Consider the following 26,265-nt stretch of genomic DNA (forward strand, 5'->3'; position numbering starts at 1 on the left):
TTCATCAAACCTCCGCGCGAGGGCGCCCTCCCGGCCACCCGCCAGGTGACGCGAACGCCGTAAACGCGGCCAACGTGGCCATCACCGCCTAGCCGCACCCCAAGCGATCTCGCCTTATTAAATTATGGAAATCAGCAAAGATGGCCAGCCCCCATCGTCTGTCCTCACACCCCCAGAGAACATTCCCAGCTTCCGGGAAACTCTTCCGGCCATACCCACGGGAACCGGAAATGGCTTCTCCCTCGCGGGCGCGCTTGGCGGTTGCATCACCCGCCTGGCGGAGGTGGGGGAGGAGGGGGCTTCTTTTGGGGCTGCCCTCAGCGTTGCCTGCACAAAAATCCGTCAGGTGGGCGACGAATGGATTCCAAAACTCTGCCTCCTGTTTTTTTAGTGAGTCGTCCGTCAGACATTGTGTAAACCCAAGCGTAGAGAAGTCCAAGCAGCGAGGACCCTGCTGCACTAGCCCGCCTCCTTTCCCAGGCGTGGGTTCTAGTCGGCCTTCCCGCCTCTCCTTCCCCGCCCCACAAAAGGGGACCTGCGTTCGGTCAGGCGGCAGCTTGGGCGACTTCCTTCTTCTCGGAGCAAGATGGCGGGGGGTGAGGCTGGAGTGACTCTGGGGCAGCCGCATCTTTCTCGCCAGGATCTCGCCACCTTGGTAAGGTTTCGTTCTGCAAGGATGCGAAGTGAACTCAGAAGTGGATGATCGAGCCTCCGGGGAGGCGTTGAGACGAGGCAGTGCCGGGATGTCGGGAGCATGTGTTAGGAGGGAGACTCGTGCCGCCGCCTGCAGCTCGGCAAGTCCGTGAGCTGTACATGGGGTTCTGAGTTTGTGGGACTTCAGGCACCCGGAGGATTCGGCTGGAAAGTCATGGTGTTAAGTGTTACTAAGGCTTTTGCTTCTGAAGGTGTGGAAAGGGCGTATCTACCGTGTCCTCAGTGCTTATGCTGACAAGGTTGCCGGGGCGGGTTGGGGGTGGGGGTTCGGTCTCAGGCTTTGACATCTCCCCTAGTGAGTGGACGTGTAGTTCTGTAACGATGCAGGACATTTAGGGCTTCCCAGTCATCAAAGTACAATATTGCTTTTGCCGGAAAAGTGCTTTAGAAGTAGAGGAGAGCTGTTCACATGGTGGCAGGCTATGGGTAGCAAATGTAAAGTCAAAGGAAGTCTTACCTACAGCGATTTAAAATAAAAATGTTTCATTGCAGGATGTTACCAAGTTGACACCACTTTCACACGAAGTTATCAGCAGACAAGCCACAATTAATATAGGTAAGATAAGAATAATTTGGCGACATGACTTTATCTCGACAGGTAATTTTATTATCTTCTCCCTTTGTGTGATTACTTGAATTTTATGAGGACGCAGATATTCAAGAAATAGACTTTGAGCCTGTGTGAGTAAAATCCTGCCGGATTTTGTGGCAAGCATATATTGTTCACGCCTAGCTCATGTCTAGGTGAGAAGAAATGGTACAGACATATGAAAAATTTAGTAGCATAAAGCAAGATGTAGTCATATGCAACAGAAGAGGTGAAAATATGGTACTTGCCACACAGGGTTGTTGCAAGGGCATAATTTTCAAAAGTTTTATTTGGTATATAAGTGATTATTAAGTAGAAGGGTTTTTTTCCTCCCCTAATTGCCACCTAGAACTTTAGAGGAGAAGGTTTGTTGACTGAGTGTAAATTTAGGGTATTTGACAGAAGCAGCACAATTAAATTTAGTTAAAAGTAAAGCTCTACCATCAGGTTATATTAAGTTATAAGATATATCTTACCCTTGATAGCATTACCATAATTAAACCTGGGTTGTTTTCCTATTATTGCAGTTTCTTTTTGGTTGTGTCAGGACTCATACTTTTTTACTTCACTGTGGTTGTGCTGGAAGTTCTTTAATCTAAGATTTTATCTTATTGAGTGTTTATTTTAAATGAAGGCAGTTTTTTATGTGGTTAGAAACATAAGATGAATAGCTTTTGCTGTACTGGAGTGTAGCTTTTGACGAGATTGTCATTACAGGGGAAGTTCCATTCAGTTCTGTATCAGAATAAGGTTTTGGTAGGAAAGAATATGAAGGAGGAAAAATTGAAGTCACTGTTGGTTTTATGTTGGTATTTATAGTGAGTTTTAGCTTTGGATTTTCTATTCCAGTGCTTTCTGAAATAGTATTCTGTGTAACTGAATGCTCATGAATTAATTTCTTACACTTTGTCTATAGGTACCATTGGTCATGTAGCTCATGGGAAATCCACAGTTGTAAAAGCTATTTCTGGAGTTCACACTGTCAGGTTCAAAAATGAACTAGAAAGAAATATTACAATCAAGCTTGGATATGCTAATGCTAAGGTGAGTTTGTGTTGTAGAACTAGAAAAAGCTTTGTTGAATGTGCAGCTAACAAATTCGAATCTTTTTTTTATTGGAATTTTTAGATTTATAAACTTGACGATCCAAGTTGTCCTCGGCCAGAATGTTACAGATCCTGTGGAAGTAGTACACCAGATGAGTTTCCTACAGACATCCCAGGGACCAAAGGGAATTTCAAATTAGTCAGGTGACCTCTTTCAGAAAACACCTTATACTTCATGCTCTATTGTCTTGTGATTGTGCTTTTTTTTTTTTTTTAAAGATTTTATTCATTTATTTGATGGAGAGAGATCACAAGTAGGCAGAGAGAGAGAGAGGAGGAAGCAGGCTCCCCGCTGAGCAGAGAGCCTGATGCGGGACTCGATCCCAGGACCCTGAGATCATGACCTGAGCCGAAGGCAGAGGCTTAACCCACTGAGCCACCCAGGCGCCTCGTGATTGTGCTTTTTAAAATATTTAACTGAGATATTAAATTTTGAAACTAATTGCTGAGTATTTTTTTCTATGTTTTGGTGTTCTTACTGTCTGTAATGACAGTAATTTGAAAAGTCTAAATCATCCTCATCCTCAATTTAGATACTTGCATGTAAGTTCTCCAAAGGAAAGGTAACGTGAGGAAAGGAATGGAGGGAAACACAGCTCATTGGATTGAGGGGAAGCTTTTTGCGAGGCTTCCTACATTTCTTTTAAATAGTGTTGTTTCTGTTTTTTAGACAGGGGATGAACAAAGCGATCCTTAATTACTTCTCTTCAGTACATGGGCTTGTTACCACATCAAGTTTCTGAATATGATTTGTATCCTGGTTCTTTATCAGATGTTACAGACTCCTATTCCCTAGTGATGTTAATGGGGTTAGGGATGGCCCACAAGGAAATTTTACATTGGGCCAGGGCTGGGACTGGGGAAAGGTAAGTGAAGCCCTTCCCTTGAACCCCAAATGTAAGGGGGGTAATCCTAAAGAAAAAGAAAAAAAAACCTCAGTGATCAGGATAAACAGTATTTCAAGGCAGTGCTTTTTGAAATCGATGCAAAGAAATCTTAATAGAATATTATTTGTTTAAATAAAGACAACTCAAAATAGCACATTTTTCCCATTTGCTTCAGTATCATTTTTGGTTCAGTGTGGCATTATTAGTTACCTTTGATATTTTACTCATCGTGAATTTGTTTGCATTTTGTTTTTAAAAATCTTAAAAAATTTAAATGTTATTTATCTTGATTAGTGAGTTTTTTGGCCCTCTCTAAATTTTTTTTTTTAAGATTTTATTTATTTGACAGAGATCACAAGTAGGCAGAGAGGCAGGCAGAGAGAGAGGACGCAGTCTCCCCACTGAGCAGAGAGCCCAATGTGGGGCTTGATCCCAGGACCCCAGGATCATGAACTGAGCCGAAGGCAGAGGCTTTAACCCACTGAGCCACCCAGGCACCCCATGGCACTCTCTTAAATTTTGCATCTAAGACAACTATCTTACTCAGCCTCACCCTGGTTCTAGTCCTCATCAGAGAACAGGAAACCTTTTTTTATAAGTGGCCAGATCATAAATATTTTTATCTCTGCAGGCCATAGGTTCTCTGGGAAGAAGCTACTCATCTTTGCTCTTGTGTTACGAAAGTAGGTGCAAATAATATGTGCTTGAGTGGGTATGGGCCAGATTTGGCCTAAGGGTCTTAGTTTGCTAACCCCTGTTTTAGATCATGACCTTATGAGCATACACTCTTTAAAAATAGTAATTCTCAATGAGTAGCAGTTTTGCTAAAATAGTATTGCCGTCTCTATTTCACATTGGCAGTTCCAGCTTTTCAAGGTGCTGGAGGAATTTTTGGCAAATTATTTTTTTAGGTGGTAGTGCCCATTCTGTTAACAGTTTTAGCTTTCAAATCGATGACATTTCCAGTGTACATTTTATATCATGTTCTATACCATATTCGTTTTGATTGGATTTGGGAATTTTCTACCTGTGAAAATATGGATTGTTTTTAGGACTGATTGTTATTTCTTCATCGTTAGACATGTTTCCTTTGTTGACTGTCCTGGCCACGATATCTTGATGGCTACTATGCTAAATGGTGCAGCAGTGATGGATGCAGCTCTTCTGTTGATAGGTAAATATATCAGAATTGGTTTCGACAAATCAGTGTGGAGCAAATCCAAGATAGAATATTAAAGGGGAACTAAGGACATTAAGGGCCGTATCCATTACCTAAGAGTGACACAAATGGGAGCTAAGATGTCATCCAGGATGACACCTCTGCCTACCAGGTATCACAAAATACTAAGATAGATGTGGGGCTGATTAGAGAATTCGTAGGTTAGTATATATTTTTTTTTAATTTAAATTTTTATTTTTTTATAAACATATAATGTATCATTAGCTCCAAGGTTAGTCTATATCTTTAAATTAAAATCACTAGTGCACTTTTCCTACCTAGATGACATGAGATGGTTTATTATTTTAGTTAAATATTTTTATAAGTGTACATGTATTTGTCATCTGCAGCAACGTTGATGTATAGTGGTTTTATTTAGATGCAAATCTTATTCATAATAAGTGCTAAAGTGTAGAGCTAATTGGGATTTTCAAAGCTAGGATTGTGCTACCTTCCTTCTGTGAGCTGTCAAGAGATTTCATTGTTATGGGACATTGTTTTTATTTTTTTGAAGATTTTGGGATTGAGAGAGATAGAGAGGGCAAGAGCAGAGAGGGAGAAGCAGGCTCCCCACTCAGCAGGGAGCCTGATACTGGGCTTGATCCTAGAACCCTGGGATCGTGAACGAAGACAAAGGCAGACACTTAATGTATGGGACATAATTTTTTAAAGGGTGCCAAGTAGGTACAGTACAGGACTGCTTAACATCACTGCTTGGGTAAGTTGATTGTTGGAATGCCCAACAAAACATGCCAATGTTTATGATATGCTGTTGGTTGTCTGTGCATTTAGTGTTCTTGTCTCCCTTTGTTAGGGAGTACCCTTTGGTAGTAGTTGAAATTCACAGACTGCATTAAGTGTTTTCCCTTAATTACTCTCTACCTCTTAGGAGCTGAACTGGGCCAAAACATCTCTAAGACTGGATAGAGCCAGAGGGCTATACCTTATACCTGAGCAAAGGGCAGACCCTGGGATGCCAAACTTGTTGATTCCAAGCTTCTTGCATAGCACCAGGGATGAAAGTCAGATGATCTGGAGGCTCCAGTGAATGCAGGCACAAAGGGTGAAACAGGGCAAACGGTGGACGCTTGGCAGTGATATCCAGGACTTTTGCCTGGAGTGAGGCTAGAATATGCAAAAGTTTCCTTCATTAGATGCCAGGTAAATTTGTTTTGGTAGTAAAATACACATAAAATAAAATTTACTATTATAGTTATTTAAAGTGCACAACTCAGTGACATTAAGTACATTAACAGTGTTCTATAAGCATCACAAATTTCTAGTTCCAGACATTCTCATTGCCCCAAAAGGATACCCCATGCCTGTTAAGCAGTCACTCTGTGCCATACCTTCCCTCCAGCTCCTAGCAACCACTAATCTGCTTTCTGTCCCTTTGGATTTGCTTATTCTGGATGTTTTCAGTTAATTCTCATGCATCTTTTTAATTCTTCATCATCTAGCTGGTAATGAGTCTTGTCCTCAACCTCAGACTTCTGAACACCTGGCTGCTATAGAAATCATGAAACTGAAGCATATTTTGATTCTACAAAATAAAATTGATCTGGTAAAAGAAAGTCAGGCTAAAGAACAGTATGAACAGATCCTTGCGTTTGTACAAGGTAAGAAGACGTTATCACTAATAAATCTATGAATCACTTTGAGAGATATTTAATCCAGATACCACATGTTAAATTTAACTTTTACTATAATAGACTGTCTGAAATAGATAAATTTTTCCATCTTTTTTTTTAAGATTTTTTAAAAAATTGTTTTATTATTTATCTGTCAGAGAGAGAGATTACAAGTAGGCAGAGAGGCAGGCAGAGAGAGAGAGGAAACAGGCTCCCCACTGAGCAGAGAGCTCAATGTGGGGTGTGATCCCAGGACCCTGAGATCATGACCTGAGCCGAAGGCAGAGGCTTAAACCACTGACCCACCCAGGCGCCCCAGATTTTTGCATCTTAAAACCTTATTTACCGGGGCACCTGGGTGGCTCAGTGGGTTAAAGCCTCTGCCTTCAGCTCAGGTCATGGTCCCAGGTCCTGGGATCAAGCCCCGCATCCAACTCTCTGCTTGGCCAGGAGCCTGCTTCCTCCTCTCTCTCTGCCTGCCTCTCTGCCTACTTGTGATCTCTCTCTGTCAAATGAATAAATAAAATCTTTAAAAAAAAAAAAAAAAAAACCTTATTTACCTACCTACTACTTGTTAGCTACCTGATACAATTAGTGAAATCTATGTTTGTGAATTTGATAAACTAAAGCACATACATTTTTTTTCATCCATGTGTGTTTCAAATATTTTGCTGAGGTTTAGTTGATGTACTATGTTAGTTTCAAGTGTATAATATAGGGATTCAATAGTTCTGATAATTCAGTACATAATGCAGTGTTCCAGACAGTAAATATAGTTACTGTCTATTACCACACAAAAGTTGTTAAAATACTATGGTCTATATTCACTATGCTACAAATTTCATCTCAGTGACTCTTTTATTATTAGAAGTTTAAACTGAAGTATATTTTTGCTGGCTGAAAGTTAGAACTGAAGTTGTATTCTGGAAACTGTGAGTCAGTTTAGGAAAAAAAGTCCTCCTTAATGAACAGAAGCTTTTTTTTGTTTTGAACTTGAGTCTTATACTGTTCTTACCGAGTACTTTGATCATTGGAACTGACAATGATGTATTTAATCTTTATGAGTTCATTTCTCTGTCCCATTCATTTCTCTGCTGCATAAGGTTTTTCATTTCAGGGAAGACATGATGCATGTTATTGTTGACAATTCCCTCTCAGTGTTGTTCGAAGAATTGATTCCCATGAATCTAGTTCTGTCATGATGAAAAAGAATAAGTCATTTTGATTAAAATCTAATTATGTTTGGTCCATTTCTTTGACCAACCTGTTTGACATATAATTAATAAGGAGCAAATATTTTATGAGCCAGTAGTCTTTGATTAGCAAAGAGTCTGTAATTTTACCTTGACATTTATTTGGAGGTTAATTACATGTTACTAGAAATCTTTAAACTAGTAACGTGCTTTTTCCCAGGAGCGTTAATATTTACTCCTTTAGATGGTATTATCGTTTTAGCATAGTAAATACGTGTGTAAATATATTTTAACAAATTTTTTTCCATAAAAGGAGTAGTATTCATTTTTAGGAGTAAAACCAACGGAATACTGCCATCTTTCTAAACAGAATTATCACTTTGCACCTGTTGGCATTTGTGTGAGGATGTTTAGGCATCTATTTTAGTGTTTCTTGTTTTTGTTTCTAGAGATTTTATTTATTTATTTGACAGAGATCACAAGTAGGCAGAGAGGCAGGCAGTGTGGCGGGGGGGAGCAGGCTCCCCACTGAGCAGAGAGCCCGATGTGAGTCTCGATCCCAGGACCCTGAGATCATGACCTGAGCCAAAGGCAGAGGCTTAACTCACTGAGCCACCCAGGTGCCCCTGTTTTGTTTTGCTTTTTAAAATTTATTTATTTTAGAGAAGAAGGGGCAGAAGAAGAGGAAGAGAGAGTCTCTCAAGCACACTCCCTGCTGAGCACAGGGCCTGATGTGGGGCTCAGTCACACAATTCCAAGATCATGACCTGAGCTGAAACCAAGAGCCGGAGGCTCAACTGACTGAGCCACTCAGACACCCCAAGGCGTCTATTTTTGTAATCTTGACTTTTTCATGTAACGTAGAAAGACCAAGTTCTGTAAAAGTAAAGGATTTTAATCTTTCTGAATTTTGTATAGGCACAGTAGCAGAAGGAGCTCCTATTATTCCAATCTCTGCTCAGCTGAAATACAACATTGAGGTTGTTTGTGAGTACATAGTGAAGAAAATTCCAGTACCACCAAGAGACTTTACTTCAGAACCCCGACTTATTGGTAAGTGATAGTATTTGTCTTTAACTCTTTTTCTTTTTTTAAAGATTTTATTTTTTTGACACACAGAGAGAGACAGCGAGAGAGGGAATATAAGCAGAGGGAGTAGGAGAGAGAGAAGGAGGCTTCCTGCTGGGCCAGGAGCCCAACGCTGGGCTCCATCCCAAGACCCTGGGTTCACGACCTGAGCCGAAGGCAGAGGCTCAACCCACTGAGCCACCCAGGCACTCCTCTTTAACTCTTAATTTGGTCTTTTTCATATTGATGATTCGTCTTGAAGGATGTTTATTAATACTTCCTCTTTCTGTAGAGATAAAAACAGTCTTCATAAATTTTTTTGATTCTGGGATTGTATTGACAATGCTAGATTGCATTACTGGAAGAGGGACAGAGTCCCCATACAGAAGGAACTTTTAACCTTTTTGTGGTCTGTATATGGTATTTCACATGATCATGATCAAGATGGAGTTATACAGTATTCTCCATGGAGTTAAAATGTTTTGGTCAGTAACAGGATATTAGAACTTTCATACAGATGTTTTTATTGTACATTAATGAAGATTTTACTGAAGTTCATAGGACCAATATTGGTACTACACTAAGCTTGTGGTTCCTATACAGATGTAGGAGCCTTTTTAAAACAGACATTTGAGCCTCTCTGAGCCTGCACAACTTGATATCATGGGAAGTGTTCTCTATCCTTGTTTAAAGTCACTGTTCTTTTTCTTTTTCTTCAATATTTTATTGATTTGTTTATTTATTTATTTGAGAGAGTGAGAGAACATGAGAGGGGAGAAGGTCAGAGGGAGAAGCAGACTCCCTGTGGAGCTGGGAGCCCAATGTGGGACTCAGTCCCAAGACTCCGGGTTCAATTCCTGAGCCGAAAGCAGTGGCTTAACCAGTTGAGCCACCCAGCGCCCCCAAAGTCACTGCTCTTGACCTAAGTTCAGTGCATGTAGTTCGAAAGTTCTTCTGTAGGTTTTTTTTTTTTTTTTTTTTTTAAGATTTTATTTGATTTACTTAACAGAGACACAGAGAACACAGCAGGGGGAGTGGGAGAGAGAGAAGTAGGCCCTCTGCCGAGCAGGAACCCTGGGATCATGACCTGAGCTGAAAGCAGATGCTTAGCGACTGAGCTACCCAGGTGCCCCTGTTTTGTAGTTTTAAAACTAAATTTTAATTTAAGAAGTTACGCAGAGATAGATAAAGGAAAAAAAGTCCACAGTCTCCCTGCCTTTCACTTCGAGCCCTTTAGCCCAGAAGCAGCCAAAGTTAATGGTGTGTACTAGTCTCACACCTTCCTCTTCATGCATATCATTATGTATAAACATGGACGTGTTTCCCATTTCAGTTCTACTTTATGGAAATGGGATCATACTCTCTGTGTTACTTGTGTCTGGTTTTATGTGTGTGTGTGTTTTTTTTAAATAGAATGTGTGGGTTATTCTTTTAGGTCATTATATTATAGGTTAGACATCCTTTTTTAGGGGTGCCTGCGTGGCACATTTGGTTAGGCATCAAACTCTTGGTTTCAGCTTAAATCAAGATCTCAGGGTCATGGGATTGAGCCCCATGTCAGGTTCCATGCTCAGTGTGGAGTCTGCTTAAGTTTTTCTGTCCCTCTCCCTCTGCCCATCCCCCCAGCACGCATGTATGCTCTCTATCTGAAATAAATAAATCAGTCTTTAAAAAAAAAGCCGAAACGTTCTTTAATACCTGCTGATGTTCCATAGTATGGATGTACCATAATGTGCCCCCGTCAATTAACTTTTATTTCTACTATTTTCATCATACGTAAACCTGCAATAAACGTAAGAGTAATGATAATAGATTTTATCACAAAGTTGCCCGTGTGTATAAATATTATGTGGCCTCTATCTTAGAAAAATTATCTTAGTAAAGAATATTTCCTTTAAAATTAAAATGAGCAGATTCGACTTTAATTTGTTTTGTTTTCTTTTAGTAATTAGGTCCTTTGATGTCAATAAACCTGGCTGTGAAGTTGATGACCTTAAGGGTGGTGTAGCTGGTGGCAGTATTCTAAAAGGAGTATTAAAGGTGAACTGGATTTTGTTATATTTTTATTTGTTTATTTTTCCCTGTCTTAATCATAAGGTGAATAGTAGGATACTCCAAATTAAAAATAAAAATTTTTTCCTAAATATTTTACTTATTTACTTGACAGAGAGATCACAAGTAGGCAGAGAGGCAGGCAGAGAGAAGGGGGGAAGCAGGCTCCCTGCTGAGCAGAGAGCCCAGTGCTGGGCTCGATCCCAGGACCCTGGGATCATGACCTGAGCTGAAGGCTTAACCCACTGAGCCACCCAGGCAGCCCTGGATCACATTTTATATGGAGATAGGCTTGTGTGGTAGGTAGTTAGCAACAGTTGGATGGATGTTTCTGGTTTTGAAGCTCTCTTCCCCATTTTTTTTTTTTTTAATAACAATCCTCAACATAGAGAAATAATGGTCTTTTCAGTTTGGGCATCTTCCTCTTAAGACTTCTGCTATGTAACTGGTAATGGTGTTGTCCCACAGTAAATCTAATTACTAACTTCTGTGTTCTTCTATGTTTACAGGTGGGCCAGGAGATAGAAGTCAGACCTGGTATTGTTTCCAAAGATAGTGAAGGAAAACTCATGTGTAAACCAATCTTTTCCAAAATCGTGTCCCTTTTTGCAGAACATAATGATCTTCAATATGCTGCTCCAGGAGGTCTTATCGGTAAGGATTTTTCTCTCATCCCTACATTTTTGTCGTATTTTTCGTGGGAAAAGGATTGCCCAAAAAGATATATTGTAGATTTTTAATTGGGTATTTCAAATAATTGATTGGGGTGGGGAACATTAATGTGGTTAAGTTATTGGTTTTAGTTCATAAGATAGTTTCATGTGTTTGTAAAAACTATTTCTAAGGATAAAGAAGAATGTGTTTTGGTTTAGTATATGAAGTAATTCCTTTTAGCAGTAATAAGTGTTATGATCCAGCATTTAAAATAATTAAGTATACTTCTTTGTCTACACAATCTTGGTGGTAGAGTGGTTGTTTTTTTGTGTGTGTTTTGCAAATGGAAAATTATCCACAAATGTCAGTTGAATCCTTGCAGATCATGTTTACTCTGAGGTGGGAATAAAAAATAACTTTGATTGTGTAGGAATTACTGAGATGATTTTACGGATTTTTTTTTTTTTTAAAGATTTTATTTATTTATTTGACAGAGAACACAAGTAGGCAGAGAGTCAGGCAGAGAGAGAGGAGGAAGCATGTTCCCTGCTGAGCAGAGAGCCCGATGCGGGACTCGATCCCAGGACCCTGAGATCATGACCTGAGCCGAAGGCAGCGGCTTAACCCACTAAGCCACCCAGGCGCCCCGATTTTACGGATTTTTCTAGTTTGTTACAACTTAGTGTCTTACCAGATACCCAGAAAAAGACAAGATTCAAATGAGACTTAGATATGTTGTACCTTTGAATTAAAGAAGTTGTTGTTGGATAAAGAAGGAGTTCGTCTTTTGGTTCTCTGGTTTTTGGGTATATAATTCACTTTTTTATTCTGTCATTAAGAGTTTACTATATATAATTTAATGATAATACTCATGTAGCCACCACCCAGCTTGAACCAGTTAACCAGTGCTTTACCAGTCTTGGTTGATCCTTTTATCCCCTTCCCTCTCCTCATATGCAGCTAAAATATTTTGAAGTGGATCCTCTGAATCATATATGAAGTCCTGAAGTTTTTGTTTGTTTGTTTGTTTTTTTAAAGATTTTATTTATTTATTTGACAGAGAGAAATCACAAGTAGATGTAGAGGCAGGCAGAAAGAGAGAGAGGGAAGCAGGCTCTCCGCTGAGGAGAGAGCCCCATGCAGGACTCGATCCCAGGACCCTGAGATCATGACCTGAGCCAAAGGCAGCGGCTTAACCCACTGAGCCACCCAGGCGCCCTGAAGTTATTTTTTTAATCAGCCTTTCAGGGGAGAAATGGCAAGCAAATATTCTACAAATTACTCATTATGAATTTTGTATCCTTTCAACCTTTATTAAGTATATTCAGACTCATTTTTTAGTTAGGTTGTCATCTCTGTCCTTTGTTTAGAATTTAAATCAAGAGACTGTTCTCAAATGCCCAACTAATCCGTGGGTTCATGATTCTGTTTCTTCAGGTAAGACAGGTATTTTCTCATGCCCATGAAGCTATTACATGAGTATGAGAATATAAATGTGTATTAAAATGTATAGGTATATGCTGTATTTATTTGACTAAGTTTTGGGTAAACTTATAGGAAATAAAAAGTTAGGCTTTATATATCTTGTTTTTATATCAGGAGTGGGAACAAAAATTGACCCTACTTTGTGCCGGGCTGACAGAATGGTGGGACAGGTACTTGGTGCAGTTGGAGCTTTACCAGAGATCTTCACAGAATTGGAAATCTCCTATTTCCTACTTAGACGGCTGCTAGGTGTACGCACTGAAGGAGATAAGAAAGCAGCAAAGGTAAGTGCTTTCTATAATTCCTGTTTCAGAAAAGTGGCAGTGATGTTAGGACCAGTTTTGAGGTTCATTCTTTTATAGTTAACATGGGATTAACATAAAGGGTGAGTGAATTTGGCTTTCTACTTTTAGGAACTTGAAAGTTTCATATTAGGTTAGCAGAAATGGAAAATTGCTGGTATGTATTGTTGGCAAGGATATGGGAAAATAAGCTGTCATTTTTGGCAAGCATTTTCTTGATTTGGGGGTTTATCTTTCCTCAATTTTATTTTCCTAGGTGCAAAAGCTGTCTAAGAATGAAGTGCTCATGGTCAACATAGGATCCCTGTCAACAGGAGGAAGAGTTAGTGCAGTCAAGGCCGATTTGGGCAAAATTGTTTTGACTAACCCTGTCTGCACAGAAGTAGGAGAAAAAATTGCCCTTAGCCGAAGAGTTGAGAAACACTGGCGGTAAGTTTACTAGCCTTCGTCACTATCTAATAAAAAAGACACAGTCAGTTTCCTTAAGTTCTTGGTGGTGGGCAGGCATACTTTACCTTGAACAGAACAGTTTTTTAGCTTAACTATTTATTGAAGCTTTAACTCACTATTTTATTTGGATGACTTTGAATTTGTATTTCTAGCCTTGATTTGTGATACACACAACCTATGAAAAAACCAGTGAATTTAGGCTTGATCTTTCTCTTTGGCTTTGTAAAACTTTATATTTGGAAATAATTTCAAACTTAACAAGAGAATTGCAAGAATTGCACACAGCTCTTTTTCTCTTTTCCCAGATATGCAATTTATTTGAGTGTGTGTGTATTCTATATGTATAAACTTCTTTCTTGACTGTTTAGGTGTGGGTTGTATATATCATATCTCTTGATCTCTTAACATGTTGGTTTATATTTCCTAAAAACAAAGACATTCTCTTAATTAACCACTTCAAGAAGTTAACATTGATAATTACTGAAACCTATAGTTGATAATCCAGTTACACAGCTTGTCCCTGTAATGTCCTGTAGTCCCTCTGGTCTCGGCTCATTTAGTTGTCATACGTCTCTTTGATCTCTAATCAGGTACTTGGGTTTTTTTGTTTTGTTTTGTTTTGTTTTTTTGTCTTACTTGACATTGACTATTTTGAAGAACACATTTTTACTCTTTCTCAATCTGAGTTTATCTGATACTTCCTAAGATTAGGTTCAGGTTATGTATTCTTGGCTGGTATAGTTACATAGATGGTGATACCTCCTCAGGAAATCACAACCAGAGGCACATGAGATCTGATTGCTCCTCCTTGTGGAAGTTAATTTTGATTATGCAGTTGAAGTGTTGTCCAGTTTTCTACTGTATACTGTTTTTATCTGTGCACCTACTAAGCATTTTATGGGAAGACTCACTGAGATGAAGTGAATAGCTTACTCCTCATCACGTCTTACCACCCTGGATTTCACATCCGCTGATGATTCTTGTCTGAATTGAACTTGATTATATGATTAGAAAATGGTGACAACCCTCCCCCAACCCGCCACTTCTCATTTATTGTTCTTTCTTCCCTAGTGTTTACTTAACTGATTATAATATAGACTCATAGAGTTTTATTTTATTCAGTAGGTTATGATTCACTACTGTCCTTACTTATTTTCATGCTCAAATTGCTCAGAGGGAAGCAGGGATCAGAGAGCCTGATGCAGGGCCCCACCCCAGGAGATCATGACATGAGATCATGACCTGAGCCGAGGGCAGAAGCTTTAACCCACTGAGCCACCCCGGCACCCTTTGGTTGAATTTTAAGTAAATAATCCTGCTTTGTGGTATTTATGTCATTTGATTTTACTCTTTGGTGTGATTATACCATTTGCTATTACAGACACACTGATTCCCAGGGTATTTTAAAATAGGCTTAAATAATAAACTTTCAGAAACTCTCAACAGGGAATATATTATTCTTACTTAGTTAGAATGGTACATTTCCTAGATCAGAACAGATTTTAGAATAAAAGGATTTTTTTGTGTGTGTCTGCCCACTAATACTGTAAGAGGATTTTATTCACATGAAACTAGATCTTGCTTAAAAATTAGCAAGACTCTACCAGAAAACTGTTAGAACTAATAATAAATGGATTCAAGAAAGTTGCAGGATACAAAATAAATATATAGGAATCTGTTGTACTTCTAGATACTAATAACAGTAGCAGAAAGAGAGATTAAGAAAACTATTTTATTTATGGTTGCTTGGGAAAGAATAAAATACCTAGGAATAAATCTAAGGATGTGGAAGACCTATACTCTGAAAACTATAAGTCTTTGGTGAAAGAAATTGAAGACAACACAAATGGAAAGACATATCATGCTTATGGATTAGAAGAATTGATATTGTTGAAATGGTGTTACTGTCCAAAGCAATCTTCAGAATCAGTGTAATTCCTATCAAAATACCATTTTTCATAGAACTAGAATAAATAATCCTAAAATTTGTGTGGAATCACAAAGGATCCCAGATAGCCACAACAGTTGAGAAAAAGTACAAAGCTGGAGATATCACAGCCCCAGATTTCAAGCTGTCTTACAAACCTGTAGTAGTCGAAACAGTATTGTACTGGCACAAATATAGACATATAGATCCATGGAACAGGAAAGCCTGAAAAGAAACCCATGCTTATGTGGTCAGTTAATCTGTGACAGAGGAGGCAAGAATATACAGTGGGGGAAAGAGAGTCTCTTCAAAAAATGGTGCTGGGAAAACTGGACAGCTATACACAAAAGAGTGAAACTGGGCCACCTTTTTTTTTTTTTTTTAGGATTGATTTTTTTATTCAAAACAGAGCATGTGCACAAGCATGGTGGGTTGGGGAGCAGAGGAAGAAGAGAAGCAGACTCCCACTGAGCAGGAAATCTGACTTGGGGCCCTATCATGGGCCCTGAGTCCATGATCTGAGCTGAAGGCAGATGCTTAACTGACTGAGCCATGCAGGCACCCCAAAACTGTACCACTTTTTTACACCATACCCCAAAACAAATTTAAGACCTAAATGTCAGACTTAAAGAGACAAACTCTTAAAACAGGTAGTAATCTTTGACATCAGCTTTAGCAACATATTTATGGATATGTCTCCTCAAGCATGGCAAACAGAAGCAAAAATAAACTATTGGGACTACACCAAAATACCAAATTTTTGCATAGCAAAAGAAACCAACAAAATGAAAAGATAATCTACTGAACAGGAGAAGGTGTTTCTAAATGATACATCCGATAAAGGCTTAGTATCCAAAATAAATAAAGAACTTTCACAACTCTAGGCCAAGTCAGCTAACCAATTCAATTTTATTTTATTTTTAAAAGATTTTTATTTATTTATTTGACAGAGAGAGAGAGAGAGATCACAAGTAGGCAGAGAGGCAGGCCTAGAGAGGGGAAAGCAGACTCCCTTCTGAGCAGAGAGCCTGATGCGGGGCTCTATTCCAGGACCCTGAGATCATGACCTGAGCCGAAGGCAGAGGCTTAACTCACTGAGCCACCCAGGCACCCCAAGAATTCAGTTTTTAAAAGGGTAGTGCACCTTAATAGACATTTTTCCAAAGACGTACAGGTGGCCAACAAAGACCTGAAAAAAGGCTCAGTATCGCTAATTGTCAGGGAAATACAAATCAAAATCACAGTGAGATACATACCACTCCAAATGGCTAGTGTCCAAAAGACAAGAAAAAGGGGTGCCTGGGTGACTCCTTTGGTTGGACATCTGACTCTTGATTTCACCTCAGGTCGTGATCTCAGGATCGTGAGATTGAGCCCTATATTGGGCTCCGTCTCAGCTGGGGGTCTGCTTGAGATTCTCTTTCTCTCAAATAAGTCTTAAAAAAAAAAAAAAGGTCAAAAAATAAGTGTCGTTGAGGATGTGGAGGAAAGGGAGCCATCATGCACAGTTTGTGGGAATATAAATTGGTGCAACTACTATGGAAAACAGCATGGAAGTGCCTCAGAAATTTCAAAATACCATATGATCTAGTCATTCTACTATGGGGTATTTCCCTAAAGAAAATGAAAACGCTAATTTGAAAAGATATATATGTGCATATATCTATGTTTATTGCAGTGTTATAATAGCTAACTGTCCATCCATATATGATTGGAGGAAGGAGATACGCCTACACTGTGTATATATATACACAGTGAAATATTACTCAGCCGTAAAATAATAAAGTCTTGCCATTTGTGACAACATGGATGGATCTAGAGGATTTTATGCTAAGTGAAATAAGTTTGAGAAAGACAAATAGCTATATAATTTCACAGGTAGAATCTAAAAAACAGGCTCCTAAATTGAGAGGACAAACTGGTAGTCTCTGGTGGGGGCATGAGGTGGGTAGGGGGACAATTAGAGTCAGTGAAAGGGATTAAGGCTTTCAGTTATACAACAAATAAGTTCTGGGAATGAAAAGTGCACTTTAGGGAGCATAGTCAATAATATTGTAATGTATTGGGGCACCTGGATGGCTCAGTGGGTTAAGCCTCTGCCTTCAGTTCAGGTGATGATCCCAGGGTCCTGGGATCAAGCCCCACGTCAGGCTTTCTGCTCAGCAGGAAGCCTGCTTTCCTTCCTCTCTCTGCCTGCCTCTGTCTACTTGTGATCTCTGTCAAATAAATAAATAAAATCTTAAAAAAAAAAAGATATTGTAATGTATGGTGCCAGATGGTGAATACACTTATGGTAAGCATTGAATAATATGTAGAATTGTCAAATCACTATGCTGTATACCTGAAACCTATATAATATTGTATGTCAGTTATACCTCAATAATAAAGAAATTGAAGTAAAAAAGAGTCAAACTTCTAAAAATTAGCAAATATGTTAAAACTGTTAAATGAGGGCATCTGAGCAATCTTTACATTGCCTAGGATTGTGGTTTTACCTTGTGTTTAGATGAGTTTTGTTCTGGAAGCTGTTGTTGAGGTAGCATTCCATCGTGGTCATTGATTAGAGCAAGCATCGAAAGAGAGAGCAGAAGTTCCTCTGCTATTGAGAGTAATCTGCTTAGTTCTTCGCTTAATTTTCTTGGCCAGCCAGGGTCATGTTAAATCCTTTGTGATCTGTTCAGTGCTGTGAATGGTCAAAAAGCATTTTTCAAGGAGAAAAGGTTAGAAAAGGAGATTTTTTAGGAAATCAGACTGTGGTAGATTGTGTATCATCATGATTCCTTAGGTGGACTAGAGGACTCTGGTGGTTCTGGAGGAGTTAGTATATTTCTGTAGAGTGAAGACAAGCATATTTGTAGGTCTGGGGACCTAAGAAGAAAGTGTGAGCTTTCTTAGTGGAATAGCAGGTTTGGGGAACATTCAAATTTAGTAGATCAGCAAGTAAAACCAGTTATGTCATATGATTGTGTAGTAATGATAATGAAATGAGTATAAAATTCATGGTTTTTAAAATTTTCTTTTTGCAGTTTAATTGGTTGGGGTCAAATAAGAAGAGGAGTGACAATCAAGCCAACAGTAGATGATGACTGAAGAATTCCGGTGAAATCATACCTTTGGATGGAGTCAGAATTTCTCTTTACAACCTAGGGGTATATTTTCAAAGCAATACTGGGAAATTAATTTCACAGCTCATTACCTTAGTGGTAGCTGTAAAGTTATTCTCATTTTTTGGTGATGAAAATTTAACCTCTAATGCTAAAATAGGGTCTACAATAAATGTAAAAATTGGCATAATGTTGGATTGAATCTACATTTTAGCAGAAATTAATCATTCCTAAATAATGTCTAATTTATACATCACTGCAGGATTGAAATGAAACTGCTACAGCCAGCCTTTTCTGTAGCACACATACCAAGAAACCTGTTTCAAATAAAGGTTTTCTTCTTACTTTGCATGATTCATCTTTGAGTGGTTCCAGGCTCGAAGGACTATTGTACCAGTAAAAACTTGAAGACACAAGTTCTTGAAAACCAGCTTCCCTTTGCCCCGTATTTTATGTTGCATTATCTTTGAAATTATGAATGAAAAAGAAATTAATAAAAATTAACTTAAGAGCATAGGAGCTCATTCCCATGGACACACCTTTATGTCCCCTTTTTCAATTAGCAATAATCACGCCTCGGATAAACCTCATTGGCTACGATTCCTGAACTGGGACACAGGAAACTAGAGCCAGAAGTTCTCATTTTCTTTTGATGCCCTGCAGTTGTTTCTGCATTGGTTTATACCTGAAACCTGATAGCCTTCCCCCACTGGAAAACACTGTTAAACCTGATGATTCTAGATAAGTAACAAAGATCTTTCTAGGTCTTATTTTGTTTTTTTCTTAACTGCTTTATTGATATGATTATAATGTAGATTCTAATGTTAGTAACCTTTGGATCTTTCAAGAGGTCAGTGATGTTAGAAAGCAAAGGGTGTGCCTTGTGATTTTTACCTTTCCCTCCATTTTACATTTTTCTTGTCCTCTGCTTTATTTTTTATTTTTGGGTTTTGTTTTGTTTTGTTTAGATTTTATTTATTCATTCAAGAGAGAGCACGAGTAGGGTGGAGGGGCAGAGGCAGAGGAAGAAGCAGACTCCACTGAGCAGGGAGCTTGACGCCGGGCTTGATCCCAGGACCATGAGGTCATGACCCAAGCCGAAGGCAGATGCTTGACTGGCTAAGCCACCCAGGCACCCCTGCTTTATTTTTATTTATTTTTTACTTTGTAAGATTCTCTTAAAGTGGTAGGTCCCAGTTCTAGCTGACATTAGATTTTCTGGAGAACCTTTAAAAAAAGGGAAAAAAAAGAAAAATGTGTCCTGAAGAGATTCTGATTTAATTGAGTAGGGATGGAGCCCTAGAATTGATATTTTAAAAAATTCCCCAGTGTTAAGAAGTGAGTATAGAGAGCTGAGAAGTAGGTGTATCAAATAACACAAAATTTACTGAGTTTTGATAGTCTGATAACACAGTCTGATAATTTTAAGTCTCTAGTTGCTTTTCTTTTTTTTTTTTTTTTTTTTTTTTTAAAGATTTTATTTATTTATTTGACAGAGATCACAAGTAGGCAGAGAGTCAGGCAGAGAGAGAGGAGGAAGCAGGCTCCCTGCTGAGCAGAGAGCCCGATGTGGGACTCGATCCCAGGACCCTGAGATCATGACCTGAGCTGAAGGCAGCAGCTTAACCCACTGAGCCACCCAGGCGCCCCATCTAGTTGCTTTTCTTAAATTGCATTTAATGTGGGACTTGATGCCACAGACTAATAATAAGCCTTTTTAGGAATTGAAACTGTCCTGTAGAAATTTAGAAGGTGTGGCTATGAATTATTACTTAAATTTATAAGTTCTGAAGAAACATATGATGTTGCATACTTGATTGACTTTGAAGGGTTGTGTTGTAACATGAAGGACATTTAAATAAAGCAAGGTCCTAATCCAGACATTAATTTTATATTTAGCATGTTCCCTTTGTTTTGTAAGCACCTTCCACCAGTAGTTCAGGGATAACAAGACCCAGAGTTTCCATAGTTGACTAAATTTATCTTAAGTAATCTCATGTCAGAATTGAAAGCAAAAGTCTTGTCTCTTGTCTATTTCTAGCATCTACATGAATTTCAACAGATTTATGAAGCACTATGTTTAATGTAAATAGGTGTATACAAACATGGAAACTGTGGGCCTGATTTTCTTAAAACTTGAAGTCAGTGCATTGATTCTTAGCAACAGCTGTACCTGCTTGAGAATCTGCCTGTAATGCAGTGTTACTGATGAAAGTACATTGTATGGATACTTCCTCTTGACTCACCTGTCAAGATATTTTTGGACTCTGACCAGTTCTCATCCCTTCTACTGTTAATGATAGAGTTGACACCACCATGGGCTATCACCTACAACAGCAGTGCACACATAACTCTTCTGTGCTTCCACACTTGCCCCACTGCAGTCTCTTGTCAACACAGCCAGTGTTACTCTTTTTATAAGAGAATGCTTTTTGTACCACTGTATGGTAAGTTTTAAAGTCTCACAGAAATGGGGGTTATGAGAGCAATCTAGCTCTGACATGCAAATGATTTCTAGGTTGCCATAGAAAGTTCTCTCTGTTACATAACCTCCAAAAATTATGTGTGTGTGTTTGGGTTTTGCAGAGGAAAAATAATTTTCTTTGATAAGAGTACATATAGCTGCACTCTTAAGATTTTGTTTTTATTTGACAGAGACCACAAGTAGGAAGAGAGGCAGGCAGAGAGAGAGGGAAGCAGTCTCCCCGCTGAGCAGAGAGCCCGATGTGGGGATCGATCCCAGGACCCTGGGATCATGACGTGAGCCGAAGGCAGAGGCTTTAACCCACTGAGCCACCCAGGTGCCCCCTATAGCTGCATTCTTAATAAAACTTCTGAAATCTTATTTCTAGAAAAATTTAATATGGAGGAGCATTCATTGAAATGGATGCTTTTCTAGAAATACATTAATTTTTTTTTAATATTTTATTTATTTGTCAGAGAGAAGGAGAGCGAGAGAGAGCACACAAGCAGGCAGAGAGGCAGGCAGAGGCGGAGAGAGAAGCAGGCTCCCTGCCCAGCAAGGAGCCCATGCGGGACTCGATCCCAGGACTCTGGGATCATGACCTGAGCCGAAGGCAGCGGCTTAACCCACTGAGCCACGCAGGCGTCCCTAGAAATACATTAATTTTTAAGGAATTAAAAGAAATGAAGCCAGTACCCTTAATATACTTATAATCAAGAAACTTGGCTTACTAAAAAATTACCCCTGCAAGGATGCCTGGGTGGCTCAGTTGGTTAAGCTTCTGCCTTCAGCTTGGATCATGATCCCGGGGTCTTAGGATCGAGTCCTGGATCCACCTCTTTGCTCAGTGGGGAGTCTTTCTACCTCTGCCACTCCTCCCACTCATTCTCTCTCACTCTCTTGCTCTCTTGCACACTCCGTTAGATTAATAAATCAAATTTTTGAAAAAACCATTACCTCTGCAGAAGTTTCCACAAACAATATACATTCTGCCAAATTTCAAAGATTAGGTAATTTCTGTTTAAGCTGTTTCAGAATATGGGAAATGAAAAGACAAAAAAGGAGACCTCATAACTCATTGTTCAAAGTTCTATCCCTGCTGCTAAACTTGGAGAAAATACTACCAAAAGCAAAAAACCAAATCACTGAAACGTATTTTCACCAAGTTACAAAATCCATGCTAAAATAGTAAATGCCGGCAAAATTATATTAAAAGAATAATGCATTCTTTTTTTTTTTTTAAGATTTTATTTATTTATTTGACAGGCAGAGATCACAAGTAGGCAGAGAGGCAGGCAGAGAGAGGAGGAAGCAGGCTCCCTGCTGAGCAGAGAGCCCGATGCGGGGCTTGATCCCAGGACCCTGGGATCATGACCTGAGCCGAAGGCAGAGGATTTAACCCACTGAGCCACCCAGGCGCCTTTGCCATTTTTTTTTTTTTTTTTTTTTTTTTTTTTTTTGCTAATCTGAGTAGGTTTCAATAAAACTTAAAAGAACTTGTCCAGCTGATAAAGATTTGGAAAAGTAAATTCACAAGAATAGTAAACTTTCGGAAAAGAGTTACAGGAGAGTCGACTCACCATGTTTTAGATCATGGAGAGCCACAGTATAAGAAGTATGGTATTGATGCAAAAATAGATCATTGGAACAAACATAACCATATATAAAAATTTAATAATAAATGCTATAGGCTGCGTTTTATGTCTGTGAAGAAAAGGAAAGACTTTTTTAGTCCAAATGACTAGCCATTTGGAGGTAAAAGATCTTTTATTTAAAGTCTTATTTAACGGGTTCCTGGGTGGCTCAGTTGATTAAGCGTCTGCCTTTGGCTCAGGTCATGGTCCTGGGATTGAGTCGTGTGTTGGATTCCTTGCGCAGTGAGGAGTCTGCTTCTCACTCTCCTCCCCACCCCTGCTCTCTCTCATGATCTCTGTCTCAAGTAAATAGATAAAATCTTTAAAAAAAAAAAATGTCTTATTTAAGGTTTCATTTTATTGAGACAAAATTTGGAACAAAGAAAAAGACTGGTTTAATAATTTGGGTGAGGAATGCAAAACAAACCCAAAAACCGTAAAGGAGAGGTTGGCAGATCTAATATCTAAAAAGTTCGGAACAGGGCCGAAGATGTCACATATGTAAAAGATGATAGATTGAGAGAAAATACTTAAGACTTACATGACATGTGAAAGATTAATATTCCTAAAACAAATCCATAAGATAAAAAACAGAAATGGGACAAAATATTTATTGCAACCCTTTCAGTGAACTAAAGACAGGAAGAGAGGTGGTGTTGACTCGGGAGCATGCTGATTGGACTTGGGCGAAGACCTCTGTTAGTGGCAGTCAAGTGATCCCTCAGGCAGGAGCAGAATGTGACATCTCCATGGAGTTTTCTCCATGCCTCAGACTTAACAGGGAGGGGCTCTACTGCTGCCAGTGACCTCCTTGTAAGGTCAGTTCTTGCTGAATCAGAGAAAATGAGTATTGTCCTGAGCCATTGTGCCGTTGTGTTTTTTTCTTTTTTTCTTTTTAAAGATTTTATTTATTTATTTGACAGACAGAGATCACAAGTAGGCAGAGAGGCAGGCAGAGAGAGAGAGAGAAGCAGGCTCCCTGCTGAACAGAGAGCCCGACGTGGGGCTCGATCCCAGAACTCTGGGATCATGACCTGAGCCGAAGGCAGAGGCTTTAACCCACTGAGCCACCCAGGCGCCCCTCTTTTTTCTTTTTAAGATTTGTTTATTTTAAAGCATGTGAGTACAGGAGGGAGGGGCAGAGGGAAAAGAGAATCTGAAGTAGACTTCGTGTTGAGCTTGGAGCCCAGTGCAGACCTTGATATGGACCTCAATCTCATGATGCTAAGATCATGACCTGAGCCAAAACCAAAAGTCAGAGGCTTAACCAGCTGAGCCACTCAGGTGCTCCCTGGGCCAGTGTACTTTTATACTCTGGGATTGTATCACTGTTGAGGAAGAACTTAGACAAATACTTAATGCTTTCATTTAAGGGAATGTTCACAAACATTGGGCTTCAGGGAAATAACTGCATTCTGGGAGATAGAGCACTGCTGTTGAACAGTGTGTCTAACTGAAGCTTTTGGCAACAGGGGAAGTCCATCTTGCAAATGTGTATGGGCTAAATTTATATACAAGAAATAATATAATACCCAATACACGTTTGTAAAGTGCTGAGCCCATCGAGTAATAAGAAACGTGTAAACAATGTGATTCATTTTCACTGATTAAAATTTGCGAAAATTGTGTCACCTATACTCAAAAAAATTGGCAAAAATTGAAAAGATTTATAGCAGTCAGTGTTGGTGAGGATACATTATTGGTGGGAAGTATAAACTGGAATGTTTTTTGAAGAGGACAGTTTGATTATATCTATCCAGATTTAAAATATCTCAGCTTTTGACCCAGAATTCCTTATTTGGGAATGCATCTTAAATAAGTATCTGCTCATGTTCACAAAGATCTACATAGAATGTTTATTCCAGCACTGTTTATTATGGTAACGGTTGTAAGACACCTAAATGTTAGAAGGGAGTGATTAAATACATTTGGTGGTACATTTATTCTATTATGAAAACTATAATAAAACTATAAGCCACCCCTGATTCAGCCTTGGTTAAAATTAAAGGTGAAACTATTGGTCCTACATGTTTCATGAAAACCCTTGAGAGGAAGTAATGTCTTTGACTTAAAGTGCTTTGAGAATTCATAATGCACTATTGGTTGTTGTTCCCTTCAGCAGAAAGAATGAATGTCAAAGGAATAAGCTCTATGTCAGTGTTAGCGTTGACTCTTAGAATCACAGGGTCTTTTTCTCTAACAAGTTTATGGGGAGAAAGCCAAGGCCAGCAAGTGAATTCATGCCACTTACACAGTAGTAAAATTACACATTCAAGTTGATTACTGTCGTACTGGTATATTTATTACTATCTATATTCCTACAATAAATATTAATAAATATGATTTCCTATTACAATCATACAGTGAGTAATTCTCACAACAAATGTATAAAAATTTACCAGGAATCATAACTTTAAGTATCATACTCCAAAAGAGTCAACAATAAATCCTGTATAGATAATATGTATGTCAAGAATGTCACAGCGGACAGGAACCAGGAACACATTTTAGAGATGGCAAGATACTGAATATAGCTGGAACTCAAGACCTTTATTCCTTGAGAATAAACTTTAACTTTCTCCAAAAGGATTGTAAAACTGCAAGAAAACCCATTAGCCCAGTGGTTTGTATTCTCAAACTCATTCAACAGTCTTTTGCACTATCAGTCTTTTGTCTTAAAGTTTCTCATCAACTACTGTTGTGATTCATAGCCTTTCTTTTTTTTTTTCAAAAGACCATTTCTTGGGGCGCCTGGGTAGCTCAGTGGGTTAAAGCCTCTGCCTTCGGTTCAGGCCATGATCCCAGGGTCCTGGGATAGAGCCCGGGATCGGGCTCTCTGCTCAGTGGGGAGCCTGCTTCCTCCTCTCTCTCTGCCTGCTTCTCTGCCTACTTGTGATCTCTGTCTGTCAAATAAATAAATAAAATCCTAAAAAAAAAAAAGACCATATCTTGGCTTTCTGAGTCTCTTGTTTTTATTTCATTGATTTCGTACATTTATTATTTTCTTTATTTTACTTTCTTTGGCTTTATTTTTTTGTTTTGTTTTTACTAAGTGCTTAATTTTCTTTCTGCCTTTCTCATTTCTAATATAAATACTGAAGGCTCCCACTTGGGACTTTAACAGCAGAATCAAACAAGGGGTTACTCATTTATTTAGATATAATCTGCATTCAGCAAAATGCACAAATCTTGTGTGTTCAGTTTGATGAGTTGTAGTTATTCTGTATACCCGTGTATCTATCAGCCCAAATAAGATATAGGACATTCCCATCACTCCAGAAAAGTCCTTCTTGCCCCTATAATACGTAGTCTTTCACCAACTGAATTCTTCCACATAAGATGTTTTTGAGATTCATTCATGTTGTAACATGTATCAATGGTTTGTTTTTATTGCTGAATAATAATCTGTAAAGGTACACCACGTTTTGTTTATCCATTCACCAGTTGACGGACATTTGGATTGTTTCCACTTTTTGGCTATTAAGAATAATGGTGCTGTGAACATTAGCATTCGGGTTTGTGTAGACACGTTTTCATTTCTCTCAAGTAGATTCCTAGGAGTGCAATGAATGTTTGGTTGTACGATAAGCCTATGTTCCACTTTTTAAGAACCTTCTACCTGTTTTCCAAAGGGGCTGTGCCATTTTATATTCCCATCAACAATGTGGGAGGATTCCAGTTTTTCCACATCCTTCTCAACACTTGGTACTGTCTCTTTTTATAACAGTCATTTTAGTGGATATAGAGGGCTATCTCATATGGTTTTTTTTTTTTTTAAAGATTTTA

At 38.9% G+C, this 26,265-nt stretch overlaps 1 protein-coding gene across 1 annotated transcript; it reads left to right on the forward strand.

Moving 5' to 3' along the window:
• The first annotated feature begins 525 nt into the window (after nt 1-525).
• EIF2S3 (eukaryotic translation initiation factor 2 subunit gamma) lies at nt 526-18,726 on the forward strand. The gene is made up of 12 exons (XM_032330642.1): nt 526-655; nt 1,207-1,270; nt 2,220-2,347; nt 2,432-2,553; nt 4,376-4,470; nt 5,976-6,134; nt 8,258-8,392; nt 10,353-10,447; nt 10,969-11,113; nt 12,713-12,882; nt 13,157-13,329; nt 18,304-18,726. The coding sequence occupies exons 1-12, from the start codon at nt 587-589 to the stop codon at nt 18,365-18,367; spliced, it is 1,419 nt and encodes a 472-aa protein (XP_032186533.1). The 5' UTR covers nt 526-586; the 3' UTR covers nt 18,368-18,726.
• Nucleotides 18,727-26,265: the final 7,539 nt, after the last annotated feature.

The sequence above is a fragment of the Mustela erminea genome, chromosome X (genome assembly GCF_009829155.1).
Source record: "Mustela erminea isolate mMusErm1 chromosome X, mMusErm1.Pri, whole genome shotgun sequence".
Taxonomy (NCBI): domain Eukaryota; kingdom Metazoa; phylum Chordata; class Mammalia; order Carnivora; family Mustelidae; genus Mustela; species Mustela erminea.